This window comes from Lygodium microphyllum, chromosome 10 (assembly GCF_053477565.2).
Source record: "Lygodium microphyllum isolate KBCC chromosome 10, Lygodium_microphyllum_v1.1.10, whole genome shotgun sequence".
NCBI classification, from domain to species: Eukaryota; Viridiplantae; Streptophyta; class Polypodiopsida; order Schizaeales; family Lygodiaceae; genus Lygodium; species Lygodium microphyllum.
Window position 1 is genome coordinate 28,849,188 of NC_141144.1, and position 12,100 is coordinate 28,861,287.

Sequence of the window (12,100 nt, forward strand, 5' to 3'; positions counted from 1 at the left end):
TATCTAGTTGTAGGTAAGGCATCAATCCCTCTTTGGAGCATCTCCTTGTGCATGACTCAAGGTAATGCAAGAAGGTTTGCATTGTGCTTGTGCAAGCAAACCACATCACAAATGACATGCGTTATATTTTCCCCTGGTTTGATTAGGGAGCATCTTCGTACAAGTAGTGCCATAGTTGTGATCGTTGTCTTCTCAATGGCTTCCTAACGAAAACTTTTGAAGCAACTTGCAAATATAAGTTCTCAATGCATGGTTTAGGGCCCATGGCCTCTAGATAGACACATTAGTATCACTACACTATGTCCTACTAGGTATCATAGACCACAAAGTTGAATGAAGTGGCATCACCAACATAGCCATTGAGAAGATAAATCACGGAAATGGCATCAAGTTGGGTGCCACCATGGGGGTAGCCACTAACTCTACTTGCACTTCCTTCTATGGTACATGTATAATACTAGAAATCAGCATAGCTTGTGACTGCTTCTAACTCCATCATAAGTCGTTTAATCCTAGCCTCTTGCATCAAGACTAGAGTGACTAGTGCATCAAAAAATTCTAGCTTTGTTCTTGGCTCCTCAAAGTAAATATATGCCAAAACTGCCCTAAAAGAGTGAGAATTCGTTGTCACTGATGTATGAATATCCGCTACAAGCGTGGAGTCCGGGAATTTGGAGGTAGGCCCAATTTGCACTTCGTTTTATCTCTTAATACTTTCCGTAGCAAAAAGAAACAACGGCTGAACAAGCAAATCTTGAAGAAAATGAAGGGCCAACAGAAGTAGTCGTAGTTATCTGCTACAGATACTTGAGAGAAGTCATGCAATGAGTCGCCAGCCTAAAACATTTTTAGCAGTGCGCGTACGAACAACACTTAGAATTTGCTGCATCATGTCAGATCATTAGTAATTTGTCTAACCAAGCAAATATATATTTACTCCATAAATGACGAGGAGGTGTGTCTGTATGCCTGCTAGATAACAATAGTTATTTTGTGTACACACATGAAGTTTGTGTTTATGGATGCATGCAAATTATTTATATGCGTGCTGTCTATAAACCTGTATATATAAAAGATAAGAAGAGTATAAACCTGTGTGTGTGCACGCGCACACGTATGTGAGAGAGCAGACATAGAAGAGAGTCTGCGCTTGAGAAAAGAAGAGGAATCAATACTCTGTAAGGAATGTTTTAAATATTCATCCAATTAGACTTTTGAAAATATTCTCATATATCCCTTTTTCAAGCACTAACTGTCCACTTGAGGAAAATTCAACCACCCCAAATTCAAATACTGAGGCCTTCCCTTGGCAGCAGGCACAACTTTGACATCAAGACATGAAAGTACCATCCTACTCAAGAGGAACCTGTAGGCAAACTGCATACTGAAACGCCCGCAACTATAAGTAAAATTCCCAACACTGTTGGCAGGACATGCATCTTCTCTCCTAAAGCTGCTCCTGCTGCTGCGGTGGCACCGAATGTGATAGCGTTAGTTACAGGAACTGCCAAAGTGATGGGATTGTCACTTAGTTTGACAAAAAACAAGGCTGATGCAGATAGGTTGATCATCAAAGGAAGCGAATACTGCCATGAACACAATACAGCTATCCATTCTTGCAACCAAGAGAATGATTCGCTTGATGTTTTACTGTTTAAAATCTTCTTACGTCTGTCTGCATAGATTGCTCCCTGTTTCATCAGAGCATTTGTTACACCCCATATAAGGCCTATGGAGATCAACCAAACAAGAGCCATAACAAGGAGCCTAACCGAACTTTTATGTACAGTTCTTAGTTCAGAATACAAGGTGAGTAAAGGGCCTCCAAATTTATCATGATCAATAATCCTGTAACACAAACAAGCCAAACTTATTGATTGCATAATCTAGAAGTGACATAGGTACTTGGCAGATGAAAGCAAACACCAACCTAAGAGCATTGGCCTCAATGATTTTACTATAAGATGTGCCAGATAGGAACATACTAAGCACTGTTATATCAAACTTGGGCCACCAAGAGTTGCAAATAAGAGCAAAATGTTACAGAATGCTTAAGTACAAGAATGATGACAAAGAAATGCAAATGTAGCAATAAGAGAACAAGCAACAAGGTGATGTTGTGTGTGTAATGACCTTCATAATCAGACACATTCTTCTGCGAAAATTTTGAGGGTTATGGGCTGTTTACAGACATAAAATGTGCACTATGCGGCCCCAATAGGTCAATAAATGGCCTCCCATACATGCACGGTCTTCATCAAAATCTAGCACCAATGCAAGCAGTGTTTTTTCCCCCAATTCAGCCAAGCACACCCCTATTAGCCGTCAATCAGCAGTTTCCAGCTCAAGAGGTAGCCAGTTCTAAAATGTTCAGGTGATGTTACAGCTGGATTTTTCCACCTTGGTCTCTATCTAAAGCAGATTGAATGAGCCCTCCACTTATAATGGAGCTTTGAGCTCACCTGAAGTGTAAGACAACCAACCTAGGACCAACATATAGCAAAAAGCTGCATTGCCAAACATAAACACACTGACCCTCTGGGCTACAATTTTCGGTCAGTAAAAAAAAGCCCAAATAGAATCAGAAAAACACATGAAAGGTTGCAAGGAAACAGCAATAGTGACTGGAAAAAAACCACTCTGTGTTGCCTACATGTCAGGGCGCACACCCTAATTGAATTGCACTTGGGCATGCAACTCAGCTAGAGATATTATACTCGTAGTCTCACACAGTCTACAATGTGACAATCTGTGACCCTGGCTCATAGCACTTTTAGGAAGTTAATATTAAATAAATAGGTGATTTCCAAATCAGTCAAGATTTGCACAAAAGAATTTTTAATGCTTCATGTTTTGCTGCCCATTTGCTTGTCATGTTTCATCAATTTGATGTAAACAACCTGTGCATGGAAACAGTTTCATTAGCATTTCAGTTTTCTAGTCACCTCTATAGTCATTCTTGTGCGAATGCATCTTAACATAAGGCACTGTTTACCCATTAGTACAGTTCCTGTTTGAAAACTGCCAATATTTCAGGATGTGGATAATTCCACCCTTCTCTCACTCTTGTACTCTGACGTTGAATGTGCATTCCAACAATTATTCAGAGAAATTATGTGACATATCACATGTGCCACATTGCAATACACTAAGCAAACTACATCTACTTTGAGAGCAAGAAGGTAAGTTGCAATTTTTACGTGAGATATAGATGAGTCATCATGATGGACCCGCAAAGAAACATCTTTGTATTACACATCATATGTGACATCATAATGCATGACGTTTTCATACATGTTTATTGACATACGATGTATGCAAAGAACAATACATTGTAAACTGTTATGTATCCACAAATTATCCCTTTGCTGCACCGTAAAAAATAGAAGGTTGCAACATCCCCCCTGACTCCTAATCATGATTATACATCAACTAGGATGAGTCAAGACAGGGCTGAGATACATGAGGATAATCTCATTGACGGCCTGTTAAAACAAGGTAGCATCCATCTCAAATTAGTTCTAGAACTTGACCGAGTATCTACAAGTGACATGTCCACTACACAGAGTCATCTTAATTATGTGGTCATAGTAACTTCTTTTTCAGAAGTTCCAAATTTCGCTTCATCAGCTTGACTAAGGCATTCAAAGGTTGAGCCATATTTCAATTTCCTGCAACTTATCCCAAGAGCCAGTGTCCTATACCACCAGCCCACATCATCTTGTCAAAAGTGGGTGCAGGGATGGATGCATGAGAATCTGTTGTGGTAGACTGCAAAAACACGAGAGAGAAAAACTGCAAAGAAAAGAACACTGCAAAGAACTCAAAGTAGAGATGCTCAGGAAATGAAATGCACATATCAAGACCAGACAGTACAAACTCAACAGTGATTCACCTGCTGATGTGGGCACTCGTACTAGCTCCCTCTCTCAACATAGGGAAAATCAGATCAAACAGAGTAAAACAGACCAAATGCAGCCAGAAAAGGATCAAACTCGGAGATTGCAGCCACTAAAGATAGGAAACAGCCGAAAAACAGTGTCACCCAGCCCGCAAAGGATGAAAACCCTATAACAGATGCTGAAGATCCAAACACAGGTAAAGGCAGCACTAAATGCAGTTGTACAGCCTGCAAACTGGTTGTCTCAGCAAAACACAGGCTGCTAGCAAAAACATAAGTCCTTGTGGCAGAACACATGCCAAAAATCTGCAGAAAATGATCACCCAAGCTGGAAACGGGTCAAGCAGACAGAGAAGAACATATCAGCAGCAAAGGAAGGAGATGCAGACCTGCCGCAGCAGTAAACAGCACCACATGACCTTGTTAGCAGAGTATTTGTCAGCTCATGTGTGAGTCTGAGCTTGATCTGGGCTGGGCATTTTTATTAGGTATTTTAGGTATTTTTCTGGTGTGGCATTTTATGTTAGCCTGCTCTTTATCATGCTCAGTCTGTCATCTCCTGGTTGTGAGCTCCTGTCAGAGTCTGACAGGAGACAGAGGAGCTCTGTCAGTTCATTTAGTGGCTGTCCTTGTCAGTCTGCAGCCTTTGGGTGTCATACAGCCCATACTGGGCTGTTATTCTGCAGTCGGCCCAGTTTTTGGGCAGGTCGGCCAGATCTGGCCAAAGTCGGCCAGATCTGGCTGGTCGGCCAAATCTGGCCAGGTCGGCCAGATTTGGCAGGTCGGCCAGTTTACTGGCCTGGGGGCTATATATAGCAGCCCCCCCAGTCATTCCAGCATTGTACTCTGCAAGTTCAGCACTGTCTCCGTCATCTCCGTCTCCGGCATTGGTGCTGCCATTGCTTCCAGTCTGTTCTGGTGCCCTCACTGACGCTCCGGGCTGCGTGCAGGGACTACTCTGTCCATTTCAGTGTATTCAGCATTCATCTCAGTCAGTGCAGACTTTCTTCCTTCATTCTCTGCTTTCTCTCTCCTCTCCTTCATCTTCATCATCTTCTTCCATTCCTTATGGTTCTCTGCATCACACGAAGACCGAGATCCAGCTTCTCTTCCTTCTTCGGCATCTACATCCAAGTTGAGAGGGGGTCCTCACACCTACAAAGCCCTCCCAAAAAAAAAAAAAACAAAAGAAAAAGTCCATAGTTTATTCCATCCGCCTTTGTAGGGCTTGGTAGGCCATTGGGCAACCGACGTGCACCCCTTTGTCCGATACCCTGTACTCTCTAGGGTGATCATTTGGACTCCCTTGGTAAAATAACCATCACCTCTATAGTCTTAGTAGGCCACTCGACACCCGGCGTGCGTCCTTTGTCCGATGCTCTAGCTGCTTTGGGGTGGGACGCCTTGGGGTAAAAGATAAAGAAAAAGGCTTGGCTGGCCTTCATTCTCGTGGCACCGTTGTTGGGCCTAAGAGGGGGTGTTGAGCTAAAAATGCATAGCTTTACTTAAACAGTCCCAAAACGTACTTAATTAATGAATCAAACTTCTTCTTTAAACAAAAATGTGTTCCTAGAGAGTGTCTGTGTCCCATAAGCACAACCCCACTTGGGAGGACCCAAACTTTCTCTAAATAGGTATGCCGCCCTCCATTCAGTCCATCTCGTTTTTGTAGATTGCAACCATGAGTCAACTCACACGTGGCAACCCCTCCAACCTTGCAGTGACCTGGCGCCTTCTTCCAGCTGTCACCCACAGTCTGGCATCTCCCTCTAGGCTGCGTTTGGCCTCCAACTGCCATCGCCAACCTCTCCACAATCATCTATGTCAAAAGACGATGTACCAGCGAGACAATAGGGTTTGTGGCGAGAAACACGGAGTGAACTCGGTAAACACTAAGAAGAGAAGAAAAGGAACACCGATTAATGGAATGTTGAAGATCGAAATCATGAAGTAAATGTGATACAAGGGAACAAGGGTGCCGTAGCACAAAGAAGATGATGAGGACAGCCATGAACCACGAACCGCAATGTTCTCCTGAAGGGGTGTGAGGGTAGTGGAGAGGCTGGAGAGAAGAGATGACTGACTGAATGAATCAGCCGTGAAATATGAGTGACAAAGGCAACCTATAAATAGGCAAGAGACTATCTAGATTAGCGCCCAGAGGGAGAGCACCGACTATCTAGGGTAGCGCTCAATTGTGGGCACCCAACCCCTATTTGGGGCTATCCACTATGAAACCCTAAACGCAAAACACAAAACACAAAACTACAGGTGAAGGATCTCTCAACACCCCCTCTCAGGTCCAAAAAGAGAAACAAGAGAAAAGTGAGGTAGAGATGGAATGCTACATGCTGAAGAATGCTCATCTAACAGGTGCCACTTGGACAATGTCCCTCGTGGAGAAATTGTTCACTTGCCCAGCGCACTAGTACAAAGATGATGAAAACATACAATGCATAGAAGGAATGTTGGACTTTGTGTGGTACCAAGAACCATAAGCATATGCCTGTACTCAATCTTGAGAGTTCGCTCCATGCTGACCAAGGAACGAAGAAGATCCACCCTGTAATCTGAGAATACCACTTAACAAGAAACCTTTGAAGATAGTCAAGACACATGAGCTGTAGAACCCGAAACGCAACCTCGAGAGAGAAGCCACTAGCTTCGTGACTCCATGCTAGAAAGAATACGAAGGCCTAGCTATCAAGTCGTTGTTGAAGACCCAAGGGCCCCGATCTAGGTGGATCCTCTAGATCCTAGGTATGAGTAGAGGAAATGACTGCTCAAAGAAGAGCCACTCCTTGAAAGTAAAAGGTGGTGGTGTGTGAAGGCACATAGGCTCCCTCTCTAAATCAGAAGGAGTAGAAGTAGGAGCCCCCTCGAAGTAAGAAAATCCGCCTCTAAATCCCAGTCTGAGAGAGAGAGGGAATCCAACCACTCATGACTCACGGACTGCGAAGCATCTAATGACGAAGAAAGGGCTGCCGGTCATGCCAAAGAAGGCATCTGGGGCTCGGAAAAAGAAACAAGAAAACACCCAAAAATGGCCTCTCAAACCTGAGTGGAAGAGAGTGGGGAATGAGGAGGCTCAAGATGAGCCAAGGATGGGGAACAGTCGCAGGCTCTTAGGAGAGTGGACTGTCGAGGAGATGTGGGGTGTGGAAGCCACTGTACCCGAAAGTAGGTGGGGAGAAACCTCCACCCAGCAGGGTGGTCTCCAAGAGGGCTTATCACTTCGTAAGGTCTTAGAGCCTCCGTGTGCTTGAAAGGACTTAGTGCACATTGGTTGCGACTTATTGCCTTGAGCATAATACTCCAATACCGATGCAGAACGATCTCTGTGGCCCAAAAAGAAGAGGTGGCACAAGGAGTGCCTAGTGGAAGACGCATATACATCGAGGGGGTGTGGAGCGAAGGTAGAAGTCGGCAAGCTTTGGTGGGATGATCGTTCGTGCTTTAGTAGTAGCACCCAGTAGAAGGGCAATCTATTGGGGAATAAGCCATGGGTACCAGTGTGCCTTGCACAATGTTATCCAAAAAGGGTAGGGAAGAGCCGCCAACTGCAAACACGGCCTGCAACAGTGAAGAAGGAGCTATCGAGTTGTAGAGAATAGCCGCCAACAGACTAGCTGAGCCGCCAGGTCGTAGAGAACAGCCGCCAGCAGCAAAGAACAACCACCAGCAAAACAGAGAGGAGCCGCCAGCAGCAAAGAAGCCGCCAACTGCAGAGAACAGCCGCCAACAAACTAGCTGAGAAGAGAACAGCTGCCAGCAGACTAGCTGAGCCACCAACAATAGGGAGTAGGTGCTAGAATTCCGCCAAGTGCAGCAGAAGAGCTGCCAGCAGTAAACGCACCAAAGGGGAAGTGGAGACAGCAACAGCAGCCCTGAATGCAGGCTGGGAAACAGCAAACGCAGGAGGAAGCAGCCGCCAGTTAGGGTGTTGATGTAGCGGAAGAAGAAGAGAAGTGGATGTCGAACCCGCCACCAGTCTTTGCCTTCAATGGAGTGGAGGATCTTTGCCATTGGTTGAGCAAAAGGCTCACAACAAAGGAAGAACCCTCTCCCTCAATCTGATAAACAAGGCACTAAGGAAAATCTGGACCCATGACATGTTGATGGCAACGGTAAGGCCAAGAAGCCTAACAAAAATCCCTCTCTCAAGAAGTTGGCAAGAACTCCTCTTGTGGATCCAAATTCCTATGATCCAATGAACCATGAATTGCCGGCTGAAGTGCCTCAGGTGTGATGAGAGGTCTGCTCTCTCCCCCAAACTGAAATTTTGCTATTGGAATGTAGGAGGCTTCGCCTCGAATAGTAGGAAGCAGATCATGTTTGGATTAATCAGGAGGTATAAACCCGAAATTATTGCTCTGCAAGAAATTAAATTGGATGAAGATGCATGCAAGTCCTTCAATGTTACTGGATATACTACCTTCTATGATGTTGCAGCCAGAGGGAAAGGAGGTACAATGCTTTTAATTCGTGATGAATTCACTCTCTCACTGATTTTCTCTGCAGATGATGGCAGAAGCTTAGGAGTTACAGTGTCTATTGCACAAGAAGAATTTCTAGTGCGCCCAGCATACACAGCTAATTTCTCTGCAGCTAGATCAAAGCAATGGACCTTTCTGCAGTAACACCTCCAGCACAAGAATGCAGTAATCAGAGGGGACTGGAATATGATGTGTAGGCAAGGGGATCGCTCACATGCGTCCAGCTCCATGTTGATGGAAGAAAGAGAGAATTGGCAGCTGTTCTCTTCAGCCTAACATCTCAAAGGCATGGCTATTATTGCTAATGGTGGGGAGGATCTTTGTTGTACCTGGCACAACCACCACATTGGGTCTACTTGGAGGGGATCGAGGCTTGATAGATTCTACTCCACTCAAGGAGCATGGTGGATTGGGGGCAGGATGAGGTATCAAGCACTTCAGGATATTGTAGCTTCGGACCACATGCCTATTTTGGTCACTTTTACAGTGATGCTCTTCACTGGCAGCCCTAAGGTCCTCCCTTCTTTCAGGATGAATGTCTCTTTTCTTGAGGACAAGTATTTTCTGTCAAGGATCTCAAGGGCTTGGGAGGAAGCCAGGGATTCTTCACTCTCTCCAGAGTACAGATGGTTAAAGTGCCTAGCAGCCCTCACTGAAGTAACGAAGGCCCATGGCAGACACAAAGCAGCCAACAGGATGTTTGTCTCTCAGTCAGCTAATCAGGCAAGAACAGCTATCTTAGCAGTCCTCTGAGACTGTCCAAATGATGATATTGTGCACTGTTATCTCAACGACATTGATCACTTCATCAAAAACTTGAATGAAGGAGCAGTACAAGCCGCTAAAGTTCAACTTGGAGGGCAGCGGGAGATTCTGGGAGATGGTCCCAATGAGTTTTATTTTCCCAAGTTAAAAGTGAAGCAAAGAGAGTCAATTACATGCGTTGATAATCAAGTAGGCAATTCGGTGTATGAAGAAAGTTATATTGCTCAAATTTTCAGAGCTCATCTGGCTTCAATAGTGGATCATGAGCCTCCACATGTTCCACATTTCAAATAAAGGCTCTTTCTTGGGTGATGTATCCCCTATCCCAATCGAGCAGGCTCTGCTACTGGACAGACCATTTTCCCTAGACGAAGTCAAGGAGGTAGTGTTCAGCTTCAAGGCTAGTAAGTCTCCTGGTGTTGACGGGCTTCTTGCTTAGGTGTTCCAGAAAATCTGGCCCTTCTGTGGTGCGGATCTTGTGGCCTTAATCACTTAAGAACCTCCAGTAGTATGCCTGTAGTAATGAACTTAGGGGTAATCAAACTCATCCCTAAGTCTCAAGACTGCACTAATTCAGCAAATTGGAACCAATTGACTTTGCTCAACTTCTCTTATAAAGTACAAGCTAAAGCCCTGGCATCTCAGGTAAGCAATCTATTCTCCAAACAATCATCCATCCAAAGCAATTTGGCTTTCCCAAGAGTCCATGATGCGGTACTGAACCTGATCTTTTCCATGGACTGGGCACTCAGTAAGTAGTCAGTCTGATTTCATCCTCATAAACATGGATTGGGATAAGGCCTACAATTGGGTGAGCTAGGCCTTTATTCTCTCAGTTCTTACAGCAATGAAATTTGGTCCTATTTTTATCAATATAGTGGCTACTCTTTTCAAAGAGGGCTCGGCAGCTACCAACATCAATTGTCATTTTACCACTCCCTTTCCATTACAAAGATCCATCAGGCAAGGCTGCCCTCAGGCACCCCTGCTGTTCACCTTGATAACGGACCCACTGCTGCGTAAAGTCAACAAAGCTATCCAAGACAGCGCAATTAGGGGACTACCCCTACCTGATGGCTCTCAAACTTCTGTTCAGTTTTTTGCACATGATAACACCTCTATTGTTGAAGCTGATAACAATTATGTTTCCAATTTGTTGGGAATATATGCAAAGTTTTCTGACATGTCAGCATCAAAGGTCAATCATGCCAAGTCTGAGTTGTTCTTTCTTTCTTAGAAAGAACCTGATGGTGAACTGGTCAGGCATTTAGGGGCTCCCATTGGCATCGGAGTTACATTAAATCAGTGCTGCTGCTGATTTTTCAGTAAATTTCAGGACAAGATGAGAAGTGGCTAGATATTCCATACTCCTTAAAAGGTAAGATGACAATTGTCAAGAATATGATGTCTTCTATGACAGTGTATGTGGAATCCCTCATGCCCTTCAGTTGTAAAACGTGGGGGAATATAGAAAAGGTAATCGGGGACCTTCTATGGTCACACCAAGACAAGAAGCTCCCACCTCAAATATTCATTGGTAAACCCTACATGTGTTGCAAAGATTCCTAATGGTCGCCATAACCCTACATGTGTTGCAAAGATTCCTAATGGCATGCCTAGTACAGTTCATGGTAAACCCTAGGTATAGTCTCGATCAACACCCCTCTTGATTAGGATGTTTCTTATCACTAACTACCACTATCCTCAATGACGAAAATCTTACACATGCTATTAGTAGGCCAATTAGGACTAAATTTTTTAACTGAATATTTCTTACAAACATCGAAAAAGTAGTCACCATACTGAAGTGTTTTGGGCCTGCAAAAGGTTATGTACATGGACTATCAACGTGCTTGTGTTGATTGTTCACATGTTGAGATTTAGGGTGATGTGGATGTATTCTAATCTTGGGCCCTCTGGATGCAATAGACCCCACTCTAGCAATCATAGAGGATCTAATTCCTTTTGTTTTATTGTTTTAGTATTTTTCAGTTTTATCTATGGTGGCAAGTTAATGATGCAACACTATTCATAGGCTTTGGATTTTTGAGAATGAAGGTATCGTAACAAGCTAAACATCTTTGATAGCAATAGCCTATGGTCATACTTTCCATGATAATATGTATCTAACTTCACAATTTGTTTGGTTCATAAATAGCTACCCCCAATAATAAGTAAGCTTATTATGTATGATGTGAATTGAATGCTTCATGTAGGTAGTTGAAATAAAAAGAGCCATTGCTAGTCCCATCTTTGAAACTAGGCAAATAGTGGCTCATCATATGATTGTTGATTCCCAAAGTTCCTTGGATATCTTCATTAGTTTTTCAATATTATTATCTAGAGATTAGCTAAGAACAAAAACTCAAGGAAGCGACTTCGGCTTCTAGAGAGTGAGTGTAGAAAATGTCATTACCCAGGCACTAGTGTTATTCTTTGAATGCCGATTAAAAAGCCCTTCGCTTGGCTTTAGACCCAAAAAAGACTAAAATATTAGGAAATAAAGCTATTATAAAAATAGAAGGCCTATCTAAGATAGGACTTTTCAAGTCTATCAAAACTCTCCTCCCTTAAGTTACCCAGTTTGCAAGACATCCATTGGAGGATTCATTTGCAACTTGAAGCTTCATTATTTATAGAGATTTCCAAAAACAAGCTATATTCTTCGAGAGACATGATTGTAGACACAAATGGTGCAGACAAACAGGCATGTAATTCTTGCCATTATACCAGGCTTCAAAGATTGAGAGTCTGTAGGATTTCAATCTCACGAGTCACAAAAATCCACCATACGAAATAGCAAAGGCTAATTACAGGAGAAAACAGAATCCAGATAATAACTGAACCAAAAAGGCTCTATGCAATCAACCTGGGCGCAAACGCATACCTTGGCAAGTGATCTCTGGATTGAACGAGGAGCCGTAAACTAAGCTATGGC

At 43.5% G+C, this 12,100-nt stretch overlaps 1 protein-coding gene across 2 annotated transcripts in view; it reads right to left on the reverse strand.

The window, feature by feature from the left end:
• Positions 1-1,046: 1,046 nt before the first annotated feature.
• LOC148029833 (uncharacterized) overlaps positions 1,047-12,100 on the reverse strand; it is a 31,262-nt gene continuing 20,208 nt past the window's right edge. Inside the window, exon 2 of one of the 2 annotated variants that reach the window (XM_087686142.1) lies at positions 1,047-1,848. In XM_087686142.1, coding sequence (XP_087542268.1) covers positions 1,356-1,848 — 493 coding nt within the window. In that variant the 3' untranslated portion in view covers positions 1,047-1,355. The remainder of the gene's footprint in view (positions 1,849-12,100) is intronic. The other variant, XM_087686141.1, reaches the window with a different exon arrangement.